Source organism: Hyperoodon ampullatus (genome assembly GCF_949752795.1).
Source record: "Hyperoodon ampullatus genome assembly, chromosome: 3".
NCBI classification, from domain to species: Eukaryota; Metazoa; Chordata; class Mammalia; order Artiodactyla; family Ziphiidae; genus Hyperoodon; species Hyperoodon ampullatus.
The window spans coordinates 105,287,706-105,304,780 of NC_136916.1; the positions used below are offsets into that span (position 1 = coordinate 105,287,706).

Sequence of the window (17,075 nt, forward strand, 5' to 3'; positions counted from 1 at the left end):
TCTCCCTCACTGTCCCCAAATGTGTGACCAGAACTACTGTCCTATTCTGTGACGCTCTCGGAGACATCTCATGTGTCCCAGCTGTCCCAGCCAGCTGGGTTCAGAGCCCCAGGCCGCGTCCTGGGGCCCCTCCTCCCCATTCGCGGCGCTGGCCACGCCCCACTTTGCTATCCTACCCTTTTCTGGGTCAGCTGGTGCTGGCGTCAGGCGGAGGGATGGGCTGGCTCAGCTCGACCCGGCAGGGCTTGTTTACTATGGCTGATGATCTGGAGCAGCAGTGAGTTAATCCTGTCTCTTTCTCTATCTCTATCTCTGGGCCATGAACCTGGGACTGTCTGTGGCTGAGCAACAGTTTTAGACACCTTCCAGACTTTCCTTTTACAGGTCGGCTTCAGGGGAGGGCTGGGGGTTGCGTTTGGTTGCTTTCCTTTTGCCCAGAAGATGCGGCAGGAGAGCCAGGGGAGCAATGGAAGAGAACGATTTCTACAGCCCAGCGGTTCTGACTTTCCACTTTAGTGTTCGCGTTCATTCCTTGCTCCCCTCTAGTCTATGTACCCTGGGATTAGATTTAGTGGTGATGTCTCAGATCCCCCAAAGCAAGCGTGTGGACGCGGGTGCGGGGGTAACAGCCAGGTCTGCTCTTCTGGATTTGCTCCAGGACGGGAGGCAGGGGTGTGGGAAGAGCCTCGCTTAGCCCAGCCCAGCACGGGTAAGGCGTGGCAAGCGGTGAGCTGGCTCCAGTGCGCTGGGATTGGTCTGGGTTAATAGGCTTGCAAGTTTCTTTAGCTCTCGCCAAAGGAGACGCTTAGTCGCTGGCAATCCTTGTTGATAGTTTTTAATCATCATAACAATATCCTTAATGCTGCGGTTTCAGAATTAGAGCTTTTGGAATTTGTTAACACCGTCTCAAGGACATCAAGTTTGGGATGCCATCTGTAGGTGGTGTGACAAGCAGTTCACAGTCTGATAGGTGCAAGGAAAAGTTGCTTGGAGAATGACTCAGCTTCCAGCCAAGCGGGGTGCGGGGGGTGCGGGGGTGGTGGGGGTGGCGCCTATGAAAGGAAAGACCCAGTTTTCACCAAAACTGGGCCTTTCCTGGATCCCGTGTTCCCCCTTGTTCCCCCCTTTTCAGAGCTGCTTGCAAAACTAATTAACGTTATGACAATAGTAGCTTCCTGGGCTTGAAGGAACTGCCCAGGAGAGTGGTGTTTTTCCAAAATGATGCTTCCAAGAGGAGATTTACAATAGCTACGATGACTTAGAGAAATCGAATATTAGAGCTGGTAGCGATTCAGGTAGTTCAGTTCCTTTTTACAAATGAAGAATCCAGTGCCCAAAGAAGTTGGGAGACCTCAAGATCACAGAGGTCTAGAACAGTCCTCTCACCCAGCACAGAACCCCTTCTGCCTCACCCACCATCAGGATAAAGGCACCCTAAAGGGAAGAGACAACCCCAGCCAGGCTAAGTTCATGGCTAACTGGCTGCTCTGCTTCTTGCCTGAATTCCCCAGCCCAGTCCTCATCTCCCCAGTGGTATGGAGCAGATAGTGTGCCAGGGACTAACTATTTCCAGTGCTTTACCAGTAGCATTTTTGGTGAAGAAGAGAGGAAAAGCTCTCCCTGAAGAGTATCTCTGCAGAGCAGCCCTTGATGCTGTTCCTTGGAACAATATTTCTCCTGAGTGCTGCTTTGGGCAGATATAAGGCAATGTGGGGTCCAGATGACATGCCCTGACTTGTCACAGTCTCTGTGGGGTGGACAGAAACTTTGTCTCTTAAGACGGGCAACATTCTGTGGTCTTGGTGCCTGTGCTTCAAGCCTATAAGGAATTCCAGTGGAATATTCAAAGGGTTCTGAGTCTTCGTAGGACTGGATTGATTGAGAGTGACAGCTCTCATCTGGCTAAAGCCATTGATGGACCAGTTTCAGCTGCAACCTCAGTATTTCTTTCAAACCTCAGTCACTGAGATTTGCTACTTGCAAAACACTGGGAATACAGATAGCTTATGATTTAGCTGGGGAAAAGAACATTTATTGGGAGTTTATCTTGTGCTAGTGTGATGGCTCTGTGCATTCATTCATTTGATCTTTATAACAACCCTATGAGGTAGATACTATTATTACCTCCCTTTAAAGATGAGGAAACTGACAGAGAAGGCTAAATAATGTGTCCAAAGACAAATTGCTGGTGAGTGGCAATGCCAGGATTAGAACTTCAGCCTCTGGCCTTAGGTCACACCTCCTTTCAGAAAAGAGACAAGTGTGAAACCGTGCTTGTATAATGTGAGTATTCGTGTGTGGCCTTGAAAAAATAAGGCGAAACCTGGATTTGAGATCCAGGTTCTAGTTCTGCTTCCTTTTCTAACTAGCTGTAACCGCTTCGGGCATCACTCTGCTCATCTGTAAAATAAAGAGGCTGGACTAGATTTCTAAGGAACTATTCTAATCTAAAATTCTGCACTTCAAATGATGTAGCAAGATGCCCAATGTGTGCCAAGGGGGGGTTGGTAATAGTTCCCCTCGCTCCCCCGCAGAATGCCCCTGCTTGACTGTTCTGATGTTTACAGGCCCTTTCTGTAACTGGTGGTGTGGATCCTGAAATCCACTTCATCCAGAGTTCAAGAAAAGAGAAATATCATATGGGATGGAAAAGGAATAATAAAAGCTCATTCAGCGAGCATCTGTTTTGTCCCAGGCACCTTATGAGGTCCCTTCCATATCTAGATGCTCAAAGACAGGTTATTTAACAGGCCAACACCATTCTGCTTGTAAATGATATTACTGTGACTTTTAGATCCAGGTTTTTTTTTTTAAAGCATTTTTTTGGGGTTTTGTTTGTTTGTTTGTTTGTTTTTGGCTACATTGGGTCTTCGTTGCTGCACGTGGGCTTTCTCTAGTTGTGGCGAGCAGGGGCTACTCTTCGTTGCGGTGTGCGGGCTTCTCATTGCAGTGGCTTCTCTTGTTGCAGAGCACAGGCTCTGGGTGCTCAGGCTTCAGTAGTTGTGGCACGTGGGCTCAGTAGTTGTGGCTCATGAGCTCTAGAGTGCAGGCCCAGTAGTGGCGCATGGGCTTAGTTGCTCCCCGGCATGTGGGATCTTCCTGAACCAGGGCTTGATCCCGTGTCCCCTGCATTGGCAGGCGGATTCTAAACTACTGTACCACCAGGGAAGTCCCTAGATCCAGGGTTTTTAAAAATTATTCCACAACTGCTACTTTCAACCTCTACCCTGCAATGACTTAAATTTCCCTGGGTATAAAGTAGAAAGCAAGATAGGTTATCTTATCTGTTTTACTGCATGCCACTGGAGGTGATGACATGTGTGAGCTTTCTACTCATTTTATAAACTGGAAACAAGGCCAAGGGCAACCTTTGTCCTGTCAGGGAATCACAGCAGGACTTGAACCCAGGTCTCCCTCATCCTACTCCCTGCCTCTCCCACCATGTCATTCAAGGCTGGACTGATCGATTGCCTGAGAGCCCAACTGGGCACTGACACAGTGCTCTGTACTTCCAGGGGCTTGGAAAAGGGCACACACGAACCCTGGTGCCCTGCCAGGAGGGCAGGTGGCATGGGAATTTGCCCTACTCTAAAGGAACATACAGTCCTAGGGATGGCAAAGGAGGACTGAAACATTAGTTAAAAGTTGGCTTTTTTCCCCTTGTAACCTCCTTGAACATTATAATAACCAATAACAAAGTGGAGTTGTAAAGCTCAAATGAGATTAAAAAAAATGTAAAAGGGCTTTGTAAACTGTGAAGTGTCGTGCACATGGTATTCTGAGTATCTGTTGAAACAAAGGGCATGTTGTTGTTAATAACCATTTACCAGAGAAGAGTAACAGTCTATCAGGCAGCCAGGGAATTGCTGACTGCCATAGGGGCAGGTTTCCTGAGCCTGGAAACACCTTGCACCCTGATAACTCTTTTGTGACTAACTGCAAGCAAGGCCGAGAGCATCAGTGTTTCCAGCTTTGCCAGTGTCTCTGTGTCTCCCTGTCCCAGGCCTCAAGGCTGGCTGAGCAGCTGGCTGCCCACTTGGCGCCCCACTTCCATGTCTCAGCTGAAGAATGTGGAAGCCAGGATCCTCCAGTGTAAGTAGAAGGGACACTCGTCCCACCTCCCTCGGGAGGCCCAGGATACAGGATCTTCCCGGAGCCTGGCACACTGAGCCCACTGATTCCTGATTGACAGTGCTTGGGGTGGGAGGAAGGGATGTCTGTGACTGGAGGGAAAAGATTTGCCCAGAGGACACACATTCCATGATAGTGGTTCCTTGACATCTCCCTCCCTGTCCATCATGCTGGTTTCTGTCATATCCCACAACTTCACCTCAAACCCTGTACCAGCTATTAACATACAACATGTACAAATGTACACATTCTCTCCTTTACTTCTTCCTTCCCCTATTCTTTTCTTTTGCCATCTCTCCCTTTCTCATCAAACACACAAGCACTTCTTAGATTTACCATCTTCCTACCCAAGGACCAGCAGTCCTGTATTCTCTAATATTACTATTCCTTGTGTTCTGCCCAATTAGCGCCCCCCCACAACCCCGCCGTCCAGTTACCAGAGTAGTTGGGGATTCCCACAGACCAGCTGTAGTGGGCAGTGTTCTCTTGGGGTAAGGCATCCCAGGAACATCAACAGCCACCGACTCAAACAAGATCCTTTGGCCACATCTCCCCATATTCTTCATATGATCTTCCCCGCCCTATAGCCACTGCCCCAGCCATGGCTACCCTCTCTCTTTTGGGCTGGGATAAGTACAACCACAGAACAGCCACAGTTTTCAAGCCTTTCAAGCTGTCTGGGATCCAGGTGACTTCCCCCCCACCCCACCCCCGGCAGCTCTGTCATGTGACTGCCTTCACACCAGCAGAGCAAGCATTTCCCACCTTGGTCTGTCCCTAAGAGGGACCTGGCTCAACCCTCCCAGATAACCTCAGTGAGGACACTACTGTCCATGGGTCAAGCTCCAAGCACATACAGGTACAAGAGTGATAGATGCTGAAGCTCTGTGGGGACAGTGGGGTCACTGCCACCGTGGACCCAAAGGGACCCAAGAATAAGATGGCCCCTCTTAATACCTACAGACTAGACAGTCTACAAATTGTACTTGGAGTTGAGCTCTTAGGATGTATGGTCAGAGAGTTGTGAAAGGAAAGGCGAGGGAGGTCAGGAAGGGTTTGGGGATGAGAGAGAGCTGAAGAGTGGGAGTCCAAGCAAAAGGATGATGCTGTCAGCACACAGTCTTATCGCTCTGCCCTGGACCCCTCTCCCCAGGCCTCCAGAACAAGTTCCTGGCCCGATATGTGTCCCTCCCAAACCAGAACAAGATCTGGACGGTGACAGTGAGCCCTGAGCTCAGGGACCGCACCCCCCTGGTGATGGTGCACGGCTTTGGGGGCGGCGTGGGCCTCTGGATCCTCAACATGGATTCACTGAGCGCCCGCCGCACTCTGCACACCTTTGATCTGCTCGGCTTCGGGAGAAGCTCTAGGCCAACGTTCCCGAGGGACCCAGAGGGGGCCGAGGACGAGTTTGTGACCTCGATAGAGACGTGGCGGGAGTCCATGGGGATCCCCAGTATGATCCTCCTGGGGCACAGTCTGGGAGGATTCCTGGCCACTTCCTACTCAATCAAGTACCCTGACAGGTAAGGGGGAGCCACCCATCTCTATCGTGACAACTCCTCGCCCCGCTGGGAAACTTACGGTATTTGTTTCCAATAGTTCTCTTCTTGGGTGATTTAAGGGCTGTGATACCTTCAAGCAAAGACAACTTAACTCCTCCTTTTTCCTCCTTTAGAGTTAAACACCTCATCCTGGTGGACCCATGGGGCTTTCCCCTCCGACCAACTGACCCCAGTCAGATCCGTGCACCCCCAACCTGGGTCAAGGCTGTGGCCTCTGTCCTAGGGCGTTCCAATCCACTGGCTGTTCTTCGAGTAGCTGGGCCCTGGGGTGAGTAGCCTGTAGATGGAAAACTATCTCCTCAAACCACGGCTCTCCCATTCTAGAAGCCCCACTGCACCTGGACTCTCACCATCCCCTCTTGTTCATGAAAAGTGGGAATAGGCCTAACATTGTTATTTAAAGCTGTTAATCTGGACCAGATGTCTTTGTCTTCAGTTTCAGAAGGTTCTTTTTTTCCTTCATCTGCATGGAAAAAGCTTTTCCATGCAAGAGACAGATGGAGCAGAACTGCTACTCTGTGCCCCAGAGAGAGAGAAAGGGGTCGTGAGGTGACTCTTCCTCTGCTGAGTTTCTGTGCTACATGTTTATGGCAGCTTGTTGGTGTTTGAGCATGGTCACCACTGCTGGATCCCATCCCTGCAGCTCACCCAGCACCTGTTGCCAGGAGAGGTCAGGACCAGAGCCTCCAGCCTAGCCCACAGTGGCAGGCAAGCTCCTGCCCCAGTCAGACACCACGTCTTCACCACTTAGTAGCTGTCAGCAAATCCTGTGAGTGAAGGGAGGGAAGGAGCGGGGAGCCAGCCCGAGTGAGTGGGATCAATATGCCCCAGCCTTCTGACCTCACACTGCTAGCACCCTCCCTATCTGGGGAGCCTTTTACTCTGATAAAGCGAAAAGCAGATTCCCTTTATGGAAAAGATTGGTGGCCATCTATTTTGCACTGATGGCTTATATATACACAGTAATGTTCAATAGCCAGTTATTATGAATTAATTGCTAATGGCTGAATAAGAGTTGTCTCTCTAGGCCCTTCAAGAGAAACAGAATGGCTCTGCATAAAAGAGAAAAATGAGCACATGAGCAGAAGGTAGGAGTTTGGGGAGAAAGGAAGGAAAACAATAGACACAGGTGCCAAAGGATACTAAATGTGCAGAGGGCTGACCTTCTTAGGGCACCCAGCACTGTGCACTCCAGTAGACCTTCTATAATCCTTTTACAGGGAGAAGCCCTGCTCTAACCACTCTCCCCACTTCTGGACTTGCCTCTGGCCAGGTCCATGCATGGGCATCAGAGCTGTTATGGTTGGGGAGGCTGGCTGGCAGCCATGCAGGAGGACCAGGGCCCAGGGGATCCCGGCTTTGCTTCCCTCTCACCCCTTGCTTCTCACACAGAGAGAGCAGACCAGAAGAGAGAGGCCAGAAGCTGATCATTCATTAGGCCCAATTTTTACAGTGTGTTTCAAGTGCCCTACTGCTTGTATATGTACTATTTAAAGAAAGGTGAAGGGAACAGATTGCTCTAAAACTGTGCCCTGAGTCTGAGATGCCAGCATTAGGTTTACCTCTTCACTCGTATTCTATTACAGGCCTGAACGTGAGAGGGCTCTTGGGAGGTGGTCTGGTTTTATCTACTACCTTCAGAAGATTAAACGGCCATAAAGGGTCTCAGGGAGAAAGAGAACATAGCTCAGACTGTAAAAGCAAAGCATCTCAACCATGGACTCCTGTGGGGCTTGTGATCCTTGGAGAGAAAGATCTTGGGACTTCATTGAGCTGCAGATAATCTGGTTCCTCAGTGACATTAGACTGTCTAAATTCTTTGGCAACGAACTGACTCTCATTTGTAGTCACCTGGAGCTTCCCAAAAGACTTGCATGCTCTGTCTGCCACTATAACATTAAGTGTACAAAGCAAAGAAACCCTTAGGAGAAATAATGTTTGGTTAAAGTTGTTAACACATACAGAGGCAGGAGTCTTTCCTCCCTATTCAAATCGGCCTCTCCACGTTCTGTCCCCTCCCAGGGCCCAGCCTGGTACAGAGATTCCGACCAGACTTCAAGCGCAAGTTTGCAGACTTCTTTGACGACGATACTATATCGGAGTATATCTACCACTGCAATGCCCAGAATCCCAGGTGAGGGTAGCTTCCAGAGTCAGCTCAGGTCGATGGGTTGGCAGCTAAAACTCCAGCTGCTGGAAAACTCCAGACGGTCCCAGGATCATTCTGTGCTGTATTTCTTCTTCCACGGAGCTCTCATTCAGTTAGGGGAACACAGGCATTAGCAGGCTTGATGGTTTCCAGAGACTTTCCCAGGGATAGGCGCAAAGGGATGGAGAAGATAATAGATTAATTAAACATGCCGCCCGTCTCTAGAGAAGGATCCTTACTCTTCCCTGGAGATAGGCAGTTAGCCTGACAGGCAAAAAGACTGGAAAACATTTGCAAAGATCTTTTTCTCTTTTTAACTGAAAAAGTGATATGAACATGGTATTTTTTTTTAATTTTATTTATTTTTTTATACATCAGGTCCTTATTAGTCATTGATATTATACACATCAGTGTATACATGTCAATCCCAATCACCAAATTCATCATCCCCCCACCCCCACGCCCCCCGTGGCTTTCCCCCCTTGGTGTCCATACGTTTCTTCTCTACATCTGTGTCTCTATTTCTGCCCTGCAAACCAGTTCATCTGTACTGTTTTTCTAGGTTCCACATATACATGTTAATATACGATATTTGTTTTTCTCTTTCTGACTTACTTCACTCTGTATGACAGTCTCTAGATGCATCCACGTCTCAACAAATGACCCAATTTCGTTCCTTTTTATGGCTCAGTAATATTCCATTGTATATATGTACCACAACTTCTTTATCCATTCGTCTCTCGATGGGCATTTAGGTTGCTTCTGTGACCTGGCTATTGTAAATAGTGCTGCAATGAACAGTGGGGTGCATGTGTCTTTTTGAATTGTGGTTTTCTCTGGGTATATGCCCAGTAGTGGGACTGCTGGATCATATGGTAATTCTATTTTTAGTTTTTTAAGGAATCTCCGTACTGTTCTCCATAGTGGCTGTATCAGTTTACATTCCCAGTGCAAGAGGGTTCCCTTTTCTCCACACCCTCTCCAGCATTTTTTGTTTGTAGATTTTCTGATGAAGCCCATTCTAACTGGTGTGAGGTAATACCTCATTGTAGTTTTGATTTGCATTTCTCTAATAATTAGTGATGTTGAGCACCTTTTCATGTGCTTCTTGACCATCTGTATGCTTTCTTTGGAGAAATGTCTATCTAGGTCTTCTGCCCATTTTTGGATTGGGTTGTTTGTTTTTTTAATATTGAGCACATGAGCTGTTTATATATTTTGGAGATTAATCCTTTGTTCATTGATTCATTTGCAAATATTTTCTCCCATTCTGAGGGTTGTCTTTTTGTCTTGTTTATGGTTTCCTTTGCTGTGCAAAAGCTTTTAAGTTTCATTAGGTCCCATTTGTTTATTTTTGTTTTTATTTCCATTACTCTAGGAGGTGGATCAAAAAAGATCTTGCTGTGATTTATGTCAAGGAGTGTTCTTCCTATGTTTTCCTCTAAGAGTTTTATAGTGTCCAGTTTTACATTTAGGTCTCTAATCAACTTTGAGTTTATTTTTGTGTATGGTATTAGGGAGTGTTCTAATTTCATTCTTTTACATGTAGCTGTCCAGTTTTCCCAGCACCACTTGTTGAAGAGACTGTCTTTTCTCCATTGTATATCCTTGCCTCCTTTGTCATAGATTAGTTGATCATAGGTGCTTGGGTTTACCTCTGGGCTTTCTATCTTGTTCCATTGATCTATGTTTCTGTTTTTGTGCCAGTACCATATTGTCTTGATTACTGTAGCTTTGTAGTATAGTTTGAAGTCAGGGAGTGTGATTCCTCCAGCTCCGTTTTCTTCCCTCAAGACTGCTTTGGCTATTCAGGGTCTTTTGTGTCTCCATACAAATTTTAAGATTTTTTTGTTCTAGTTCATAAAAAATGCCATTGGTAATTTGATAGGGATTGCAATGAATCTGTAGATTGCTTTGGGTAGTACAGTCATTTTCACAATATTGATTCTTCCAATCCAAGAACATGGTATATCTCTCCATCTGTTGGTATCATCTTTAATTTCTTTCATCAGTGTCTTATAGTTTTCTGTATGCAGGTCTTTTGTTTCCATAGGAAGGTTTATTCCTAGGCATTTTATTCTTTTTGTTGCAGTGGTAAATGGGAGTGTTCCCTTAATTTCTCTTTCAGATTTTTCATCATTGGTGTTTAGAAATGCAAGAGATTTCTGTGCATTAATTTTGTATCCTGCAACTTTACCAGATTCATTGATTAGCTCTAGTAGTTTTCTGGTGGCATCTTTAGGATTCTCTATGTATAGTATGTCATCTGCAAACAGTGACAGTTTTACTTCTTCTTTTCCAGTTTGTATTCGTTTTATTTCTTTTTCTTCTCTGATTGCCATGGCTAGGACTTCCAAAACTATGTTGAATAATACTGGTGAGAGAGGACATCCTTGTCTTGCTCCTGATCTTAGAGGAAATGCTTTCAGCTTTTCACCATTGAGAATGATGTTTGCTGTGGGTTTATCATATATGGCCATTATTATGTTGAGGTAGGTTCCCTCTATGCCCACTTTCTGTAGAGTTTTTATCATAAATCGGTGTTGAATTTTGTCAAAAGCTTTTTCTGCATCTATTGAGATGATCATATGGTTTTTATTCTTCAATTTGTTAATATGGTGTATCATATTGATTGATTTGCATATATTGAAGAATCCTTGCATCCCTGGGATAAATCCCACTTGATCATGGTGTATGATCCTTTTAATGTGCTGTTGGATTCTGTTTCCTAGTATTTTTTTTGAGGATTTTTGCATCTATATTCATCAGTGATATTGGTCTGTAATTTTCTTTTTTTGTAGTACCTTTGTCTGGTTTTGGTATCAGAGTGATGGTGGCCTCATAGAATGAGTTTGGGAGGGTTCCTTCCTCCACAATTTTTTGGAAGAGTTTGAGAAGGATGGGTGTTAGCTCTTCTCTAAATGTTTGGTAGAATTCACCTGTGAAGCCATCTGGTCCTGGACTTTTGTTTGTTGGAAGATTTTTTTTTTTTTTTTTTTTGTTACGCGGGCCTCTCACTGTTGTGGCCTCTCCCCTTGCGGAGCACAGGCTCCGGACGCACAGGCTCAGCGGCCATGGCTCACGGGCCCAGCCGCTCCGTGGCATGTGGGATCTTCCCGGACCGGGGCACGAACTCGTGTCCCCTGCATCAGCAGGCGGACTCTCAACCACTGCGCCACCAGGGAAGCCCCGGAAGATTTTTAATCACAGTTTCAATTTCATTACTTGTGATTAGTCTGTTCATATTTTCTATTTCTTCCTGGTTCAGTCTTGGAAGGTTATAACTTTCTAAGAATTTGTCCATTTCTTCCAGGTTGTCCATTTTATTGGCATAGAGTTGCTGGTAGTAGTCTCTTAGGATGCTTTGTATTTCTGCAGTGTCTGTTGTAACTTCTTTTTCATTTCTAATTTTATTGATTTGAGTCCTCTCCCTCTTTTTCTTGATGAGTCTTGCTAATGGTTTATCAATTTTGTTTATCTTCTCAAAGAACCAGCTTTTAGTTTTATTGATCTTTGCTACCGTTTCCTTTGTTTCTATTTCATTTATTTCTGCTCTGATCTTTATGATTTCTTTCCTACTGCTAACTTTGGGTTTTGTTTGTTCTTCTTCCTCTAGTTCCTTTAGGTGTAAGGTTAGATTGTTTATTTGAGATTTTTCTTGTTTCTTGAGGTAGGCTTGTATAGCTATAAACTTCCCTCTTAGAACGGCTTTTGCTGCATCCCATAGGTTTTGGATTGTCGTGTTTTCATTGTCATTTGTCCTAGGTGTTTTTTGATTTCCTCTTTGATTTCTTCAGTGATCTCTTGATTATTTAGTAACATAGTGTTTAGCCTCCATGTGTTTGTGTTTTTTACATTTTTTCCCCCATAATTCATTTCTAATCTCATAGCGTTGTGGTCAGAAAAGATGCTTGATATGATTTCAATTTTCTTAAATTTACTGAGGCTTGATTTGTGACCCAAGATGTGATCTATCCTGGAGAACGTTCCGTGCGCACTTGAGAAGAAAGTGTAATCTGCTGTTTTTGGATGGAATGTCCTATAAATATCAATTAAATCGATCTGGTCTACTGTGTCATTTAAAGCTTCTCTTTCCTTATTTATTTTCATTTTGGATGATCTGTCCATTGGTGTGAGGTGTTAAAGTCCCCCACTATTATTGTGTTACTATCAATTTCCTATTTTACAGCTGTTAGCAGTTGCCTTATGTATTGAGGTGCTCCTATGTCGGGTGCGTATATATTTATAATTGGTATATCTTCTTCTTGGATTGATCCCTTGATCATTATGTAGTGTCCTTCCTTGTCTCTTGTAACATTCTTTATTTTAAAGTCTATTTTATCTGATATGAGTATTGCTACTCCAGCTTTCTTTTGATTTCTATTTGCATGGAATATCTTTTGCCATCCCCCTCACTTTCAGTCTGTATGTGTCCCTAGGTCTGAAGTGGGTCTCTTGTAGACAGCATATATATGGGTCTTGTTTCTGTATCCATTCAGCAAGCCTGTGTCTTTTGGTTGGAGCATTTAATCCATTCAACGTTTAAGGTAATTATCTATATGTAAGTTCCTATGACCATTTTCTTAATTGTTTTGCATTTGTTTTTGTAGGTCCTTTTCTTCTCTTGTGTTTCCCACTTAGAGAAGTTCCTTTAGCATTTGTTGTAGAGCTGGTTTGGTGGTGCTGAATTCTCTTAGCTTTTGTTTGTCTGTTAAGCTTTTGATTTCTCCATCGAATCTGAATGAGATCCTTGCCGGGTAGAGTAATCTTGGTTGTAGGTTCTTCCCTTTCATCACTTCAAGTATATCATGCCACTCCCTTCTGGCTTGTAGAGTTTCTGCTGAGAAATCAGCTGTTAACCTTAGGGGAGTTCCCTTGTATGTTGTCATTTTTCCCTTGCTGCTTTCAATAATTTTTCTTTGTCTTTAATTTTTGCCAATTTGATTACTATGTGTCTTGGCATTTTTCTCCTTGGGTGTATCCTGTAAGGGACTCTCTGCACTTCCTGGACTTGGGTGGCTATTTCCTTTCCTATGTTAGGGAAGTTTTCAACTATAATCTCTGCAGATATTTTCTCTGGTCCTTTCTCTCTCCTCCTTCTGGGACCCCTATAATGTGAATGTTGTTGCATTTAATGTTGTCCCAGAGGTCTCTTAGGCTGTCTTCATTTCTTTTCATTCTTTTTTCTTTATTCTGTTCCACAGCAGTGAATTCCACCATTCTGTCTTCCAGGTCACTTATCTGTTCTTCTGCCTCAGTTATTCTGCTATTGATTCCTTCTAGTGTAGTTTTCGTTTCAGTTATTGTATTGTTCATCTCTGTTTGTTTGCTCTTTAATTCTTCTAAGTCTTTGTTAAACATTTCTTGAATCTTCTCGATCTTTGCCTCCATTCTTTTTCTGAGGTCCTGGATCGTCTTCACTATCATTTTTCTGAATTCTTTTTCTGGAAGGTTGCCTATCTCCATTTCATTTACTTGTTTTTCTGTGGTTTTATCTTGTTCCTTCATCTGGTACATAGTCCTCTGCCTTTTCATCTTGTCTATCTTTCTGTGAATGTGGTTTTTGTTCCACAAGCTGCAGGATTGTAGTTCTTCTTCCTTCTCTGAACATGGTATTTTTACAAAGAAAAAAAAAAAAAAGAAAGAAAGTCCTCTCCTGTCCCAGACCTGTAATTCCTGAATCTTCTTGTTATTTTAGGTCTGAGATATCATGTGACATTGCTTCAGGGAACCTCCTTATGTATCTTCCTTTGCACACATGTGACTATCTCTAGACTACATTCCTACAAATAGAACTGCTGATGGAAAGATTATGCATTTAAAAATTTAATTATGTGCATCTTGAAATACTTACTGTTGGGATAGGAATGCCTTCCCTATCTTTGGGGGATTTTGGGATGTCCACAGAATCTCTAGAAGTTTATATCTATGACAACTCAGACATAGGCCCCACAAGCCTGCTGATCTACAGTCTTGACAACTGCCATCCAGGGCAGAGTCAGGGAGGTAGTCTTCCCCTCAGGCAGTGCCATGTGAGTGGCTGATACCATGAGGCACCACCTCGGTGGGGCCTCACCCCACGCTACTGGGAGGTATCTCAGGGGAGCCAAGGTCATTGGGAGCAGCAGCACTGCCCTGCCTCATTTCAGGACTGTTCAGCCCAAAGCTGTGAAGCAACTGGGGTTTTGCATTCCAGCAGTACTGTCTGAGCATTAGCGTCAAACCCAGACAGCTTTCAGGCAGCGTGGGAACTCTCCATCCAACATTCCTCAGGAGCCCAGCTGATTGAAGGGCCCTGCTTAAGCAGCAGTATAGAAACACAGCTCAACAGTCAAATCAGGAAGCCCCCTGCTTCCTGCTCTCAACTCCTCTCAGCCCCCACTGGGCTCAGTGCCAGTCTCATACCCTCTGAGACCCTGCAGGCCCACCCCTAGCCCTTTCCTCAGAGCATTCCCCAGTCTGAGACCTAGTTCCATAAAATGAATGGCCTCCCAATCTAAGCCACAGAGTATATAATCACACTCCTCATTCAGGTCCTAGAAGCAGCAGAGATGACATCAGTGATAACCAGCCCCTTCCCCCAAACCCCATCACTCAATTTTATAAGCCCTTGAGTCTTTCTGAGTTGTAACCCTCATGAGCTCGTGGTAACTCTTACCATTCCCTTGGAAAACATACAATTTGGCCAAAGAATAATATTTGGGGGATGGGGTATCTACTTTGCTTCACCTAAATTTAGGGGCTTTGTACATATTTTCATTTTGTTCACAATGACCTAATAAAGTGGGTATAATTCCTCCCAGCTTGTAAATGAGAAAATTAAGGTGTATTCTTGTTTACATGACTTGCTTAGAAACTACAGCCAGGACTTGAACTCATGTCTCTCTGACTCCAGAGTCCATGATTTTTCCACTATGCTGCACTGTCTTAAGGAGAAACCCTGTTTCTGGTGGCCTGTGCAGAACCCAGGCTCTCTTTCAACTCAGGGGTGCAAAGGAGACTGGGGATATAATTCCCGAACAGGCTGAGCCTGCTGGGCGGCAGTGTCCCCAACCTCTCCTGCTTCCCAGGAGAGCAACCTGGACAGCTGGCTTCTGCCCCAGCCTTGCAGACCCCTCGTGACACAGCCTCAGTTAGCTCTCCCTAAGGAAATGGCCAGGGAGCAAAGGAGATTAGATTGGCCGTCATTGCTTCTCAAGTTGCACAAACTGCTGCTCCCCCCAGGTGCTCACAAGACTGACGTTTCATTCCATTCTCCTCAGCAAGCCCTTTGTGCTTCTGTAGTACTTGCTCATCAGAGCCCACCCCAAGTGAACCCCTTGACCCTCTCCTTCAGCCCCAGGAAGCCAAGTCCCTAGTCTGTGTTCTCCTAGAACTCCGCCACCCTTTCATAATTCTTGGGAAATTTGAAGTTAAGTTAATCATATAATTCATTATTTATGCCTAAAGTATGAGGAAAATGTGAGCTCCAGGAGGGCAGGCACTGCGTCTGTCTTGTTCATATGTCCCCACCCTCAGCTCTGGGATGCCACATAAATATTTGTTGAATAAATAGTAACCTATTAGGCTCTTGGATAATTCTCAGTGCCATGGGGTTTTCACAAGTGTGTCCCTCCTAACTCATCTGTGATAGGAGCCTCTGGAGATTCAGTCCTGTCTCCTAATCTTCCTAATATTTAATGAGCCCAGTGCTGGGCTCTGAGAGGAACACAAAGAATGACAAAGATACTGCCCCAGCCTCTGAGATCAACAAATTGACATTTTAGGCTGTGGCGTTTATTCATTGCCTCACCCTGTTTTGCTTCTTCAGCGGAGAGACGGCATTCAAAACCATGATGGAGTCCTTCGGCTGGGCCCGGCGACCCATGTTAGAGCGAATTCACTTGATTCAAAAAGAAATGCCCATCACCATGATCTATGGGGCCAACACCTGGATAGACACCAGCACGGGAAAAAAGGTGAAGCTGCAGCGGCCGGATTCCTACGTCCGAGACATGGTACGTTGGCCACTGGAGGAGCAGGATTGAGGTGGAAACACTGCAACATCCCAGCACGTGTTGACTGACCCAGAGTAGCTGAGTCAGGGAGGGAAGGGTGATGGGAGAGTCGGGGGGAAAGAGGAGTGGACAGGTTGAGCTATGGCAGTAGACTTGAAAGGGTTGGCTCTCTGTAAAATCATAATTAGGGGCTTCTCACTTCTGTGTAGCTCAGTTCAGCTGAAAGGCAGATTCTTGTCCAGTAGTCAGGCACAGGCACCATGCTGTCCCTCCACCCCCTGTAATTCCCACCCCAAACCAGAGCTGGGAACTGTAGAGGCTGCCATGAAGCCTTCCCACCACACTCCTCCGCCCCCACCCTGCAGTTTTTCCTTACCCCTTCCCCCTTCATTTGCTAATGAGTATGCTTAATTAGGCTGGTACCTGATGGGCCCTGCTTTAGTGGACATGTGGATGACATAAGCAGGTCAGTGGAGGGGCTGGCATGGAAGGAAAGATAAAATCAGGCGCCATAGGAGAAGTAAGGATGGGATATTGGGATTCACTGACTCCCACAGGGAAGTGCCAAGATCTGGGGAGAAAGGTGGACTGTTGTCTTAGATAAAATAAATGCTCATGGGCGATGGGCAAGCAGGCTTAAGGGAAAAAGAAATGGTGCAATAGCTTTCCAGTGCCTTGAATAAAGGGCTGTCCCGCCCCTGGTGGGGTCCTCCATCCACAGGAGATCGAGGGTGCCTCACATCACGTGTACGCGGACCAGCCACACATCTTCAATGCAGTGGTGGAGGAGATCTGCGACTCGGTTGATTGAGCTGCTCTCCCTAGAGAGCGAGGAGAAAGCCAGAGAGTCACTCTCACCTCCCTGTCTCCTTACTTACCCCTCTGTCCTTCCCTGACCAACTAACATGTGCCAGCCAGGCAGAGTCTCGGGCTGTCCCCAGGGCAGGACCACAGAAGGAGAGCACTCCTCTCTACGCTAAGGGCTAGAGGCAAAAGCCACAAGTGGCCTTGAGCTCCCCACCCCGGGGAAGAGCATAAAGGCTTGCAGAGTGCCACCCCATTCTCTCCATGCCGAGTGTTACCCAGGTGTGGTTATGAAGGGTCACACCAAGCTGCGTTCCCCCCTGTGCCAAAGGGAGGGCGGCCGCCTCCCCTGGGTGAAGGAGAGGCTCTCAGTGGCCTTTCCCGGCTCTGGAGTGTGTGGGTAGGTTCTGGGGTAGGTTCCATGCAGGA

General features: G+C 46.0%; 1 protein-coding gene across 1 annotated transcript; it reads left to right on the forward strand.

Annotated features, from left to right (window-relative positions):
- Nucleotides 1–215: 215 nt before the first annotated feature.
- ABHD4 (abhydrolase domain containing 4, N-acyl phospholipase B) lies at nt 216–16,653 on the forward strand (the record flags this gene model as incomplete). Its single annotated transcript, XM_079699362.1, has 7 exons — nt 216–277; nt 4,004–4,092; nt 5,285–5,657; nt 5,810–5,964; nt 7,719–7,830; nt 15,656–15,842; nt 16,564–16,653. 7 exons carry the CDS (start codon nt 216–218, stop codon nt 16,651–16,653), a joined length of 1,068 nt encoding a protein of 355 aa, XP_079555488.1.
- Nucleotides 16,654–17,075: the final 422 nt, after the last annotated feature.